Below are 14,380 nucleotides of genomic sequence, written 5' to 3'. Positions count from 1 at the left end.
TTTCAAAAGATAGGGTTTAACAGGTGAACAGTTGTCCAAAGAGGCACGACTGAAAAAGAACTAACAATGTTCATCTGTACCAAGCAGAGTTCTCTTTTACTACTTATTCCTAAGCACTCTGGGAAATTTTTTTTCACAATAACTAGTGCTGCACATACAGTCCTCTAAGAAGTTCACAAAGTAGGGCAGAACAAGTCAATGGCTCTACCTCCTCTTGCATCTCTAACCTGATCTACATTCTCTTTCAAGGCTAAAGGTCTCGTGACAGTTAGCCAGAAAAGGAGCTAGCAGAACCAACTGACTTATACCGTTAGGACCCATCCTATCTCTGCCACCAGAGCAAGATTTTTCAAGAAGATGCAATGGACATCAGGGAGACCAGAACCAGATGCCATGGGTCCCAGACACTCCAGATCCAGTCACAACATCTACAGGACTGAAGGAAGAGACGTTAGGAGAAAAGTAAGGGATGTAGGAGAAGATAAGAAAGCACCTGCTTACCTCCTGAGCGAATCTTCCTCAGAGCTCTCCTCAGGCATATCCTGATGTAAGGCCTCCTGTGATACAGTTCCAGATCTGCTAGACTGGGTGTAAATTCTTTCCCAGTGGCCTGTCTCCTGGTTGAAGGCCACCCCCACAGTCCTCTCCTCCTGCGGACTAGCAGAGCTGCTCAACTCCAGCCTGCTGGAGCTGGGTGTTTGGCCCTCAGTCCGCTCAAGGGGTGGCAACTGGCTGCCACTTGACGGCATGCCCTCGAAGGTGCTGGGGACCTGCCAGGAGGAGCTGGCCTCGCTAGAGGAGTAGTTAGGTGTGGTTCTTTCCCAGCGCAGGGTGTCGTTGTTGAAGGTCAGGAGATTGTGGCAAGCGCGACAGCGGTTCAGGTGGCCACGGGACAGGTTGGAGTTGTTCTCACTACTGTGTGGGGTGGGCTGGTGGGAGGGGCCTGGCCTCTCAGACTCAATGTTGTTATTGAGCATTTCCTGGGCCTGTTGGGTCTGGGGGGCTTCTCCGCTCAGGCTATGGTCTAGCTCCTGAAGCCGGTCATACTCCAGAAAGAAGCGTCTCAGGTCACACTGAAGCTCATGGCGAATGCTGCCTGAGTTGTTTTGGCTGGAGCCACTTCCTCCATCTGACTCAGCTGCCAACCCTGAAGTTGGAAAACCCCTCCCTTCTGTGGCTGAAGTGTACACAGACGCTTGAGAGCCACCTTCCTGCTGTCTCAGCACAGATAGCAAACTCACCGAAGAGGCACTGGTCCTGGGCGGAGGCATGGATTCTGCCTCAGAGCGGGAGTTCAGACTGAGCACTGTCCGGGTCCACTCAGACCCTGTCAGCCCAGGAGCTATTTCTCGGTGATACCTAGAAGGGTGGCTGGACAGAGGGCCTCCCAAAGAGCGACGGGTGGGACCCAGACTGAGGTTGCGGAGCGTGTTGCCGGCAGTGCTGCTCTGGACTGTACTGAAGGCAGACGGCCGGTTCAGGAGGCCCTGGTCCTGCTGCGTTGATGAGGCCTGCTCCGGGGGATGGAAGGGCTCGGTCTGTACAAAAGAAAAGGAAGGGGTAGTAGCCCTGGCAGAAGCAGGGGGGACACTGTCCTGGTGTGGCAAGAGGGAAGGAACTCGAGTGCCAGAGCAGCGGCTGCAAAGGCACAGGATCCCAAGGTGCTGGCAGCACTCAGCTGTGGGGTAACTGACCCGCTGTCGGAGCCTGATGTAAGCGGAAGTCCTGGGGCGCTCCGTGGAGGGCTGAGGGGGAGGCGGTGGGGGTGAGGGGGTAGCAGAATCTTGCACTGTGCTTTGCTCTCCCACCTGGATGCCAGAGGAGCGGGAGGACAGCATGTGCAGGAAATTGTGGAGGAGAGGCGTCCGGCGAACTGGCTGTGATTGCAGCAGAGCACGCTGACGGTAGTGGGATAACTCTGTTCCGTCGATGGGGATCTCTGGTTCATCATCACCCTGCAATGTGGAGCCAGGTGGGGCAGGGGTAGAGCAAAGCAGTTAGGTAGAACCTCCAGGTCAATTAAGGAAAACTAACTACTAATAACCATCCAAGCAAACCAACCTTAATGGATTGACAACAACTCTATCCTGAAGCACTGAGGATTAACTAACTGATTTCAGATTCTGGATCATCATATGGAATTAAATTATTCATTCCAATCAGTGACATTTCTGAAGGAGTACAGGGGCAAACCAATTCTTTATAAAACATATCTCTATGACATGGAGGCAGTGAAGGAAGCAAAATGTCAACCAGCCAGTGGCACAGAAATGACAAGCTATCCAACACAGCCTAGTTACTTCTAATAAGGTGATCACTTGGTGGGCTTCAGAATTGACTCCCTATCAAGATTATGGCTAGCTAGCACATGGAATATGCAGTATGAAGCTAGTTTTGAATCTCAGCTGGAAAAGAAATACTTGGGCATTACAAATTATAAGTCCAATATAGTAGAAACCAGAGCACTAGTTTAGAAAACAATTCTCAGTTTAGATGGAGCTGGAACTGCTGACTAACTTACCTGCTGATTGGAAGGGTTAACAATGGCTGTGAGTAAGTAGTGTCCAAGAGGATCAAATCTCACCAGACTGAAAACACAGAAGAGAAAGACAGACACAGATAGATGTTAATGGTGAAAAGGAAGCCTGTTTTCAAATGTATAGCAATCATTACTGATAACTGTGGGATTACCCAGGTATTCACTTCATGCTAGAAACTTTCAAAATTTTTGAAGATTACAATAACAGGGCTCAATACTTCCTGTTAACCTCCTTGCACTTGCGAGAATAAGGGAATATGTATCACAAAAATAATTTAAAAAAGCAGCTAGGCTCCCATCCCAAGAAACAGCTACATTAAACACACTCTTGCTAATATCTAAGAGCCTATCATAAAAGTAAAGCATAGCACGCTCCCATACCCTGCCACAGGGTTAGTTTTTCCCTCACAAAGCAGTTACAATGGCAAGAAGCAGGAGTTCTGGTGACAATGAACAGTTTTAGCATCAAGTGACATAGCTGAGACTAGAAAATTTTCTTATATCCAACTGCAATACCAAGAGAAGCAAAGAAAACTAATGCATTAACTTTATTCAGGCAGTATGTGTTTTGATCTTGAGGGCTAAATATCAATTAGCAGATCTGACATATACTTACATCTCCATTTTTCAGTTTGATAAATACAAATAACTGGGCTTAGCAACTACCCACCAAGTTAACCTCTACCAGAACACCTTTCAGGTTTCCACCCCACCCCCAAAAAAAGGGCTACCCCAAACCTAGACAGCTTTGAACCTAAAAGACATTCTAACAACTCTGGCCTACAGAGGCCAGAAGATAAGATCAATCAGGAATAGCTAAAAAGAACTGCTGATTGGCCAGCAGTTTAGAAAGTAGGAGGAGCTGAAAAGATAACCACTTGCTCTGAGTAAGTATAACAAACTGCTTCCTGAGGTGACAGCAAGTGCAAATGTTCTCTGCCAATGTTCTCTGCCAGACATTGCTGGTGGACAGAAAGCACTCACCGGACCCGCTCCATCTCGCTAGCTGTCTTCACCACAGCAAAGGGCTCCCGCCGACTCCAATCCCAGAAGTGGATCTCATTGGCAGTGGCAATCAGCAGGAGCTGAGCCGTAGGGTGGAAAGCCAGAGAAGCAATGGCATTGTTGCTGTCTGTGAACCAGCTTTCACTGCCACCCTATAAATGAACCAATCCTAATTATTCTCAGGTTACAAACTGGCAGCAGACTAGGATGTCAATTTTAAGAAAGGATCATTTAGGGGTGCCTGGGTGGCTCAGTGGTTGAGCGTCTGCCTTTGGCTCAGGGCGTGATCTCGGGTCTGGGGATCGAGTCCCACATCGGGCTCCTGCAGGGAGCCTGCTTCTCCTTCTGCCTGTGTCTCTTCCTCTCTCTCTGTTTCTCATGAATAAATAAATAAAATCTTTTTAAAAAATAAATAAATATGTCCTCTATAAAATGTAAGAATTCAGTGATCTGGTAGTGTCACCAATTTATCAGAAAATTATTACTGTCTATCAGTTCTCCAAGTCATCTACAATCCAAAGCAATGAGCATCCACATAGTTCCTATTTCTGAAGCCTGTGAAAATGCAAGCTTGGTGCATGACATGGTACACAACAACCCACTAGCAAGTCTCCAGGACAAGAAGCATATTGCTTTGGCAGTCATGATCAGAATACAGTACATTCTTGCTCTAAAACAAAACGCATCTATCCTGAACATATTTTAAGAACTTCCAGAACTATGTCACAATGGGCAAAAGGAAGAATAGCTAAATAAATGGAGGAATATTGACTAGACTTTCCACTATTTAAGTGGGTAAATCACTTACTCAGATGTAGTTCTGAGAACCTGGCTAGTCTCTCCTCCAGTTAAGAACTCAATGGTAAACAACTCTCTGCATTTAGAGTATCAAAGAAATGGAAATACTTACATGCAAATCCCAAATCCTGACCTCCCCATCTAGGCAGCCAGAAGCAATAAGGCCTGAGATGGTGGGATGAAAAGTGACACACCACGGAGTACGGCGGTGTCCAATCAGAGAATGAACACATTTACCAGTCTTCACTTCCGTAATATAGATATTATGGTTCACGTGGGTGGAGGCCAATAGAGTCCTAGGGAATCAAAGGGTGGGAAGTGAATGTAAAGTGTGTAGGAGGGTAACAAATTTTATCAGTTCTGGATAGTCAGCTTTGGAGTATTCCCCACCCCAGTGCGGAAAAGCTACACCTTAGGCATTACAAAAAAAATAGAAATATTATATCTTTAAAAGCTTTGGCTTCTCCACACTGTCCCCAAATAACACACATCTCCTTCAGAGACTATTTTTTTCTAGCTGGAAAAATTATCATGCCATCAGTGGCCTATTATCACACAGGCAAAGGGCTGTAATTGAGAAACTTCCCAAGTTTGATTCTCAAGGTCCACTGTTTCCTTTGCTTATCCCCATTATTTCTATGGTTAGTACTGTTCATCTACTTTCACCTTCTGATACACTGGAAAAGCTCTGTTCATGCAAAGCTTCAAAGAGCCCTTAGGGATGTTACCAAGCTAGGCCAAAGATATAAAAAGCAATGCTATTGCCAAGTCTTAGATTAAGTTACAGATAAGTACTAGGTACCTGTCTGGGCTGAAGGCCAGTAAAAAGGTAGAGCGTGGACTATCTGGCAGTTCTACTCTCTGAAAAACAAACCAAAAAAAGTCAAAATACATTATTTATAAACTATGGCTTACTCTATCTCAAAAGCACACAAGCCACTATAGACTAGTGTTCAGTATAAGCTGAGAAACTGGAGACAATGATCAAGACTCAAGTTGAGAGAAATCCAAATTACCTTAAAGAAAAATGTCTAGCTCTAAAGGGAAAAGATATTTCTAGCCCATAAATTCTTCCAAATTTATTTTTAAGACTCCATTAAGTTAGATACATCAATTCTCTTGCACAAAATAAATCATATCCCAATTCCATTAGCCCATTCTAAAACCCCATTCTACTGTCACCCCTCCAAATCCTATGTCAAAAATATCCGTTTTTCCTACCTTGCCTTCCCATTTCATCCACCGAGTTTTATCTTCCACTAGCTCCTGAAGAAGCCGCTGAGCTCCAAAGGCCCGAGTGCCCCGTTCTCGCCCCCATAGTATCCGGACAGCATTCTTCTCTGGAACAACCTTCATAGTGCTCAGTAGCCACTGTCACACCAGGCACAGGAAGAGAAGGAGCAAGCAATAGCTCCACAAGCTGAAGCAGCTAAAATGAGGCCATTCAGGTCCTTGTAAGTTGTCTTCATGGAAATCTAAAGGATGGACATTAAAGTCAAAGAACATCTATTCTACAATCAGAGAAGCTTCCCACTGCAAATACAATTCTAGCTCAAAGAGGAAAGTATGTTTTTCATATTTAATGACACTCTCTCAGGAAAGACCCTTCTCCCAGAACTTTTCTTCCAAAAATATTTCATCCTTTTTTTCAAGTTTTTATTTAAATTCTAGTTAGTTAACATATGTAACAAAAATATTTCATCCTTAAATTCCTCTCCTATCCTCAGTAGCTCAGCCTCATAGCTAAAGAATAGATCATTCTCTAAAGCAGTTACTCTTATTATTTTATCAGGTAGGAAGAACTTTTGTTACTAATAAAAAGGTCTAAAAACCTGCCAAAAACAAAACAAAACACAGCACATGCCCTCCCTTCTGTGCCACACTGCCTCCCTAGCCACCAGCCCCCACTCCTTATCACTTGGGCAGCCTCCAAGCCAAAAAACACAGGCAACCGATTTTAAAAGGCTACTTGAGTTCTGTTTTTTTGTTTTGGGGGGGCTTTTTGTTTTTGTTTTTGTTTTTCAGAGGGGGAGAGGAGCAGAGGGAATGTAGAAGAGGGAGAAGGAGACAGAAAATCTTAAGCAGCCTCCATGCCTAGCACAGAGCCCAACACAGGGCTCAATCTCACTACCCTGAAATCATGACCCAAGCCAAAACCAAGAGTTGGATGTTTAACCAACTGAGCTACCCAGGCACCCTGAAATCTTTTTGTTTGTTTGTTTTTAATTTTTTTATTTATTTATGAAAGACACAGAGAGGGGGCAAAGACATAGGCAGCGAGAGAAGCAGGCTCCCTGCAGGAAGCCCAATGCAAGACTCAATTCCAGGACCCAGGGATCATGCCCTGAGCCAAAGGCAGATGCTCAACCACTGAGCCACTCAGGTGTCCCATGGAGTCTGGTTCTTACGCAGTAGCTTAAACTCTATCTTCTACCTAAAATCATGTGCATAAGGAGAACTTTGGGGTATCTTTCTCATGTTCTTTTTCTCTTCTCCACTAAGGTTCCAGAGTAGCAGAGACAGAGGATGAAAGAGAAGGAAAAAAAAAAAAAAAAACTCAGTTCCTTCTTCTCATCTACCACAAGCCATAGAGCCTAAAACTATCACAAGATAAAGAAAAATTCAACTAAAACATCAACTTGCAGCAAAATATACACATATGTAACAATTAAAGAACTGTGGCTCCTCTATACAATGGAATATGAAACCCAATAAAATGGCATCTCAGAAAAATACATATAGAATGTTATTCACTATAGCACTGTTAATTCAACTGTTGTGAAAAAGTTTCAAATGTGCAGAAAATTGAAAAAAACAGTACAATAAAGATACTATTCACCATTTAGACTCAATATTTGTTAATATTTTATCATATTTGCTTTATCTATCTCTATGAACACACAATGAGTTATTTTTTTCTGAACCATTTCATCAGGCTTCAAGATGCTTTACCCCTCCCTATATACCTCACTGTGCATCTACTAGGTATAAAGACATTTAACTTCATAACCACAACACCATTAAGTACACTGATTATCATCTAATGCTCAAGTCCTCATTCAAACGTCCCCCAACTGTCTAAAAACTGTCCTTAATAATTGGCTTTAAAAAAACCCATAATCCAACCAAAACTCAAGCAATGAATATGGAGGTCATGTCTCTTTAGTCTCTTTTATCCTAGAATGGCCTCCAACTTTTGTTTCTTATTTACAACACAAGCTACACAAGCTTTTTTTCTTTTTAGAGATGGGGAGAGGCAGAGAGAGAATCCACCCTCGGCAAGGAGCCCAACACTCAAGGCTTGATCTCATGACTCTGAGATCGTGATATGAGTGGAAATCAAGAGTCAGATGCTAAACCGACTGAACTACACAGGCACCCCAACACAAGCTTTTTTTAAAGCCCAGGACAGGTGACTTGGAGAATGTCTTATACCCTAGTTTTGTCTGACTGTTGCTTCACAGTGCCATTTAGCTTACCTCTCTATCCCTTACATTTCCTATAAACAGAAGGTTTGGTCTAAAACACTGATTGGATTTAGGCTGAGTGTTTTGGCAAGAATGCCTCACAGGTGATGCTATCTATGTGCTTCACAATGCAGCACAGCAGGTGGCATATATTCTCAGGCTGTCCCAGTTAGCAGGACTTGGTAAATTATGTGATCACTCAGCAAAATATGACTACTTGGTTGAGTTTGTAATTGCCAAACTTTATAAAGATATATTCCCCCCTTAATGATGAGCAATCTGTGGCTAATATTTTGCATCAAGTGAATATCCTGCTCCTTCTCAACTTTTTGCTTAATAGTTTAGCAATCACTGATGATTCCTTCTTGAATTATTTCATTTAGAGGCTGAAAAAATGTTCATTTTCCAATTCCATCGTTACTTCTACATTTATTAGCTGGCATTCCTTTGGAAAGAACTTTCCGTTAATAACTGAAGCAGAGTAAATGCTTTTTTCCCCCTTTAATTACTACTTCCGTCTTATTGTTTATAATAGCAAAAACTGAGGACACTCAAGTGTCCATGTAAAAAGGAGACTAGATGACTAATCTATGGTAAGGCAGATTCTATGGGTACTGGTAACAAGAGATCTCCAGGATAAAACATTGTGAAGAGAGGAGAAAAGCAAGGCACAGAACAGTATGTATAGTAATGCTACCTTTGTGGGGTTTTTTAAAAGATTTTATTTATTTACTTATTTATTTATTCATGAGAGATAGAGACAGAAACACAAGCAGAGGGAGAAGCAGGCTCCCTCTGGGGAGCCTGATGGGGAACTCAATCCCAGGACCCCAGGATCATGCCCTGAGCCAAAGGCAGACGCTCAACTGCTGAGCATCCCAGTAATGCTACCTTTGAATGAGAGACAAAATTAAATGGTCACTCATTATGGAAAGGACAAGATGAAGGGAGACAAAGATGGAAGCAAGACTTCTCAAATGTTTTCGTTTTGTGGAATTTTTATTTTGGAATGTATTACCTACTCAAAACTTATTTAAAAAAAAAGCATAATACAAAATCACATATACATTATGATCCCAATTTTGTAAAAAAAAAAAAAATCTTGGAAAATTATACAAAAGGAGTATAAATACTAACAATGGTTGTCTTTAATAATTAGAAAAGGCAGTGTTCTTTTCACCTTTTCACTTTTTAAACTTAGGAAGTAGTAAATGCTCATTGTAAAAAGTGAAACAACAACGGGCTCTTTACATTTCACAAATGGCTGCAATCTGAAAAGTACACAACTAGATGTATCCAAATACAGACAGAAGGAAAAATATTTATAGCCTGTGCTGAAAGGAGTTTTCTCCCTGGCATATTAAAATGTAGAAAGCCAGGAAGATTTTACAGAAAGATGCAACTCCAAGTTCCTAGACACATACAACAAAGTTCCCTAAGGAATGACACAGAAACAAACTCTAGCCAGTATCCTCACGGTACAGCTCTCATCACTCATTAGTGCACGATATAAATATATCCACACTGAAAATGTCAACATGCTGCAGGCCAACCTCCTGAATAAACTAAGGATGAAATAACTGAAAGGAAATAATCTACTTGGTGACCCTGACAACTCACGGTTTAGCACTGAAAGTCTGGAAGTGACACTGCCACACAGCTGAATAATTACTAACCAGGAAGGTGCCAAAAATACAGTTCCCATTAGTTCACCTTAACCCTTTATTAAGTCTAATTTTTTTGAGCCTATCATTCTTTTATCTAATACAGAGATGTCCAGAAGAAACGAGTTTTGAGGGTCACTTGTCTTAAGAATGTGACAAAGTACTTTCACAGAAATACATTTAAACCATTTATAATCTTACAACATGTGGTGAAAATAGCAGCAGTCCAATTTGTACCCAAAAAAAGTCTGACCTGACCTGTTGTAACTCAAGAGGAAGAATATATAGGTCACAAACACCATAGAATTCAAAAAACTGTGATACAACCTAAAGTTTCTAAAGGAACTGGAAAAAAAAGAAAGAAAAAAAAAAGAAAAAGAAAAAAAAGGAAGAAAAAAAAGAAAAAAAAAGAGAAAAAAAGAAAAGAAAAAAAAGAAAAAAAAAGGAAAAAAAAATTAAAGGAACTGGAAGAGGAACGAGCTGCTACAAGCACCAGTTATCAAGAAAAACTGAAAACCTCTAGCTCAGGCTTACCAAAGAGCTTGTCTATCAATTCCCAAGGACCTAAACACACTAAAAGTTCAAACAAGAAAAAACTGGAGTGATGCCAAGAAGTCAGAGGGCCTAGAACAATCGCACAGTCTCTCTTTTGTCTGACGAAAAATATTTGTTCTGTTTCTTTAAAAGGATAAGGGCCTTACACTCCTCACAGCTACCTGTGAAGAGATTTTACTTTGTTCTCTATAAGGAACAAAAGGAGCTAAATCAGACTGAAGTCAGACAGGCCCGTTGCTGAGGAGGAAGTGCCAGTCAAGTGTGTTTTTCATTCCTCTTTTTAAAAAGGAGGAAGAAACAAGTTTCCCAATCTGTCCCTTAAAGCAGACTGAGACAAAGGGTGCCAAGAATAGTCTCTGTGAAGCCATTACACAGTCCCCAGAATCAATTCTCGGTCACCAAAAGCCTTATGCAAGGAGAACCAACCCAAAGGACACAACTGCGATGTGTACACAAATGCCCCTTTCAACACCACCCCCCTCATAACATGACTGATCACTCTCAAAAGATGGGAAGATAGGGGTGCCTGGGTTGCTCAGTCGGCTAAGTGTCTGCCTTCAGCTCAGGTCCTGATCCCTGAGTCCTGGGATCAAGTCCCCCATCAGGCCCCCTGTTCCATTGGGAGCCTGCTTCTCCCTCTCCCGTTCCCCGTTTGTGCTCTCTCTGTATCAAATAATCTTAAAAAGAAAAGTTAAGATAAATCACCTTTAAAGACTGTCTTAATTCTAGGACATAATTGTATTTAACAACTACTAATAAAAATCACCTAGAGAGCATGCCACAACCAAGTGGGAACTAAAAGTTAGATTTACAGGTTCCCTCAGCAATTCAACTTTACTCCACCTCCTCCCCAGAGGACTTCAGGCAAGTTGCTTAACCTATTTGAGACTTAATTTCCTTCTTCTTAAAACAGGAATGGCAATATCTGCTTATCAGGTTGCTGTGAAGTTCCAAGAGGAAAAGAGTAGAGTGTCAACATCATTGCTGTTACTGTTGTCATTAGTACTGAATTCTCTTTGGGATTTCCTATGGTCTCCCTCATCAAATAATACAGCTAATTAAAACCCCAGAGACACAAGATGCTGTAATTCCCAAAAGTAGCATATTTTTCTAAGAAACATTTCAAAGACTATTACCAGACATCAAAGTAAAAAGTATTCAGGAAAATAAAGTATATCTCCGTGGCAAAAATAGTTAAATGAGGGTGCCTGGATGGCTCAGTCAGTTAAGCATCTGACTCTTGATTTTGGCTCAGATCATGATCTCATGGGTTGTGAGATCAAGCCCTGCATCCGGCTCTGCGCTGGCTGTAGAGCCTGCTTAAGATTCTCTCTCTCTCTCCCTGTCCCTCTGCCCCTCTCCACCTCTTTCTCTCCCTCTCTAATTATAATAATAATAATAATTAAAGAGACCTGAGCTACCTCTCCATAAGTAAGGTGAAGTAAAAAAAAGAACCAACAACTCAGAACTGTACCTACAACCTGGCTAATAATTCAGACTCCAAATCCTCCCTTCCAATAGCATTCCAGGAGTGTGAATCAGAAAACTATTAGATCTGGAAGTAATTGTTAAAATGAAGTCCAATCATCTAATTTCTTTGAGTAATTACATCTCTCTCCACTGCACTAACCATAAAGGACTCCTAAGAGTCAGGTCAGCTATGTAAAATCAACACCTACTCCATAACATAGGATTCATCCCACGGTTAACTCTTTAAAAGAAAATAAAAAAGTTCTTTAAATACTAAATCTAAGATTACTTGCATAAGTAAAGCTCTCCAAACAACTGGAAAATTAGTGACAATGTCAAGCCTTTAATTAGAGGCCTAAAAGTAGCCCAGGACTCTTTAGAAACTCCTGTGGGTGGAAATACACACAGTTTTCTACAATTGGCAGCTTTGTTTACATTAATAGAACTTTTAACAAGACATTTTAGGATACTTCAAACGACACGATATAGGATCTAAGTCCAAAATGTGAGGAACCCAGCGAGCCACAGACCTGCCTGTATACATACAGCTCTTGCCTAACTCCTACACAAGACCGAGTTTAGAGGTGAGCAAGAAACTTGGGACAAAGCATCACAAATCTATAACAGCTGTAGACACAGGTAACATTCTGAAGGCAAACACACTTGGAAGTAGGAAAATATCAACTATTACCTGAATTCTGTACGTACCATGTATGGACTTATAAAAGATATCCTAAAATATGCCAAAGTGATAACTGTCATTGAATCTAGATAGAGGAGCACCTGCATGGCTCAGTGGTTGAGCATCTGCCTTTGGCTCAGGTTGTGATCCTGGGGTCCTGGGATCAAGTCCCATATCAGGCTTCCCTCAGGGAGCCTGCTTCTCTCTCTGTGTCTTTTATGAACAAATAAATAATCCTTAAAAATTAAAGGAAGAAAAAAATCTAGATAGAGAAATTTTTTTAAAACCATAATTTCTAGGGGATCCCTGGGTGGTGCAGCGGTTTAGCGCCTGCCTTTGGCCCAGGGCGCGATCCTGGAGACCCGGGATCGAATCCCACGTCGGGCTCCCGGTGCATGGAGCCTGCTTCTCCCTCTGCCTCTCTCTCTCTCACTGTGTGCCTATCATAAATAAACAAAATAAAATAAAAAATTAAAAAAAACAACAAACCATAATTTCTAGATAAGAGACAGCATAGTATAGTGGTATATGGGCCCTGCATTCAGACTGGCCAAATGAATCCCAGCTCTGTCATTTTCTTGGTAAAAGGAGGTTTCTTGGTTTCTTGGAAGAGTTACCTAACCTCCCTACACTTCAGTTTCCTCATCTATAAAGTGTGACCACTAATGGTAACCATATGATAGGGTTACTGTGAGGATTAAAAGATTTACCAAATGAAAAGTACTCACTATTCTAGAATTCCAGTGCTTATACTAATTTCATTCTGTAATGAAGAATTAAAATTAAAATAACAGTAAGAAAAATTTAAAAAAAATTAGGCCAGCAAGTCCTGCAAACAAGTTAAATACAAATTCTTCTAGGCAAAATGAAATTGACCACTGCAGCAGTCTCTAAACCATTTCATATAAAAGATCTGAGTATTGATATCTTTAAAAAAATAAAATAAAACCACAAGGTAATGGTTAAAATAATAAGCCCTAACACTTTCATAGTGCTTTTCATATCATAGGCACTGTTCTTAGCACTTTACGTAAAGTAAATTTACAATCCTTGGAGCTGCTCCATCCAGGGTTCATGAGGTCCTCAGGGAACAAGTCACACAGTCAGTGGTGCATTCAGGATTCAAACCCAGGCAGTCTGCTCCAGAATCTGGATACTTAATTACTACAGAAAATTCCATAGTGCCTGAGATACCACTTTCTATTCAGTCTCTCTTCTATGTCACTTACTAGCCTAGCCTCACATGTATTCGGCCCTAAATAAATGTTTCATTGCCTTACACTATCAATTGGATATCTGCTTGCTTTATTTTTGTAATGTTCATTTCTTCAAAGGAGAAGAAATTAATGAATGACGTTAAGAAAAAATAGTTTTTGAAAGAAAAAAGGACTCTAAACCCTTTGACCAGAAATAACTCTGAATTTGATAAAGTACCATATGAGACAATATCACAAAATTCAGCTATGTATTTACCCTACAAAACTACCAACTCCATGGAAATAAGAAAAATTACTTCTCAATAAGAAATAGATGCCACCATACACTGACTTCTGTCTGGTTGCCAGGAGAGAACATAGATCTTGAAACATTTAATCAACAGAAGATGTGATTGTGCCCTACTCTGTCAAGCCCGTGAATACTCTTTTTGTCAAACATGAACTACAACATAAACACATCTCAGAAAAGAAGGGGACTCTTGCATGTAGTCTCATGCCAACCACCTCTCATCCATGTGACAGGCACAAGTGTTAGTGACCTCCCTGCACTGCCAGAATTAGTTCCAAGAGGTTCCATCACTAACGTAGTTTACCATCCTGTGCTAGATTCTCTCTGAAGACAGTTGCCATCAATTTCTTCCTACCCTACTCCCATATTGCCCCACCTATCAAAAGATAACATGTTACATACTTCTCACTCCAGTATGGGCTGACCTTGTTTGTGACTTGTTTTGACCACAGAATGTGGCTGAAGGGATGAGTGTCAGTTCCACGCAGCAGCTTCATATTTGAAAGACAGCTTATTTATTTATTTATTTATTATTTATTTATTTATTTATTTATTTATTTGTTTTAAAGATTTTATTTATTTATTCGTGAGAGACACAGAGAGAGGCAGAGACACAGGCAGAGGGAGAAGCAGGCTCCTCACAGGGAGCCCGATGCGGGACCCAATCCCTGGACCCGGGATCATGCCCTGAGCC

General features: G+C 41.4%; 1 protein-coding gene across 1 annotated transcript in view; it reads right to left on the bottom strand.

The window, feature by feature from the left end:
• Window positions 1-14,380, bottom strand: part of AMBRA1 (autophagy and beclin 1 regulator 1) — a 170,132-nt gene that overhangs the window by 135,599 nt on the left and 20,153 nt on the right. Inside the window, 7 exon segments of the mRNA XM_025452015.3 lie at window positions 502-1,538; window positions 1,809-1,955; window positions 2,522-2,588; window positions 3,524-3,696; window positions 4,455-4,638; window positions 5,145-5,203; window positions 5,564-5,817. Of these exon segments, the coding sequence (XP_025307800.2) occupies window positions 502-1,538; window positions 1,809-1,955; window positions 2,522-2,588; window positions 3,524-3,696; window positions 4,455-4,638; window positions 5,145-5,203; window positions 5,564-5,698 (1,802 nt within the window). The 5' untranslated portion in view covers window positions 5,699-5,817.

Source organism: Canis lupus, chromosome 18 (assembly GCF_003254725.2).
Source record: "Canis lupus dingo isolate Sandy chromosome 18, ASM325472v2, whole genome shotgun sequence".
In the NCBI taxonomy this organism is placed as follows: Eukaryota; Metazoa; Chordata; class Mammalia; order Carnivora; family Canidae; genus Canis; species Canis lupus.
This window is presented reverse-complemented; position numbering and strand designations above follow the sequence as displayed.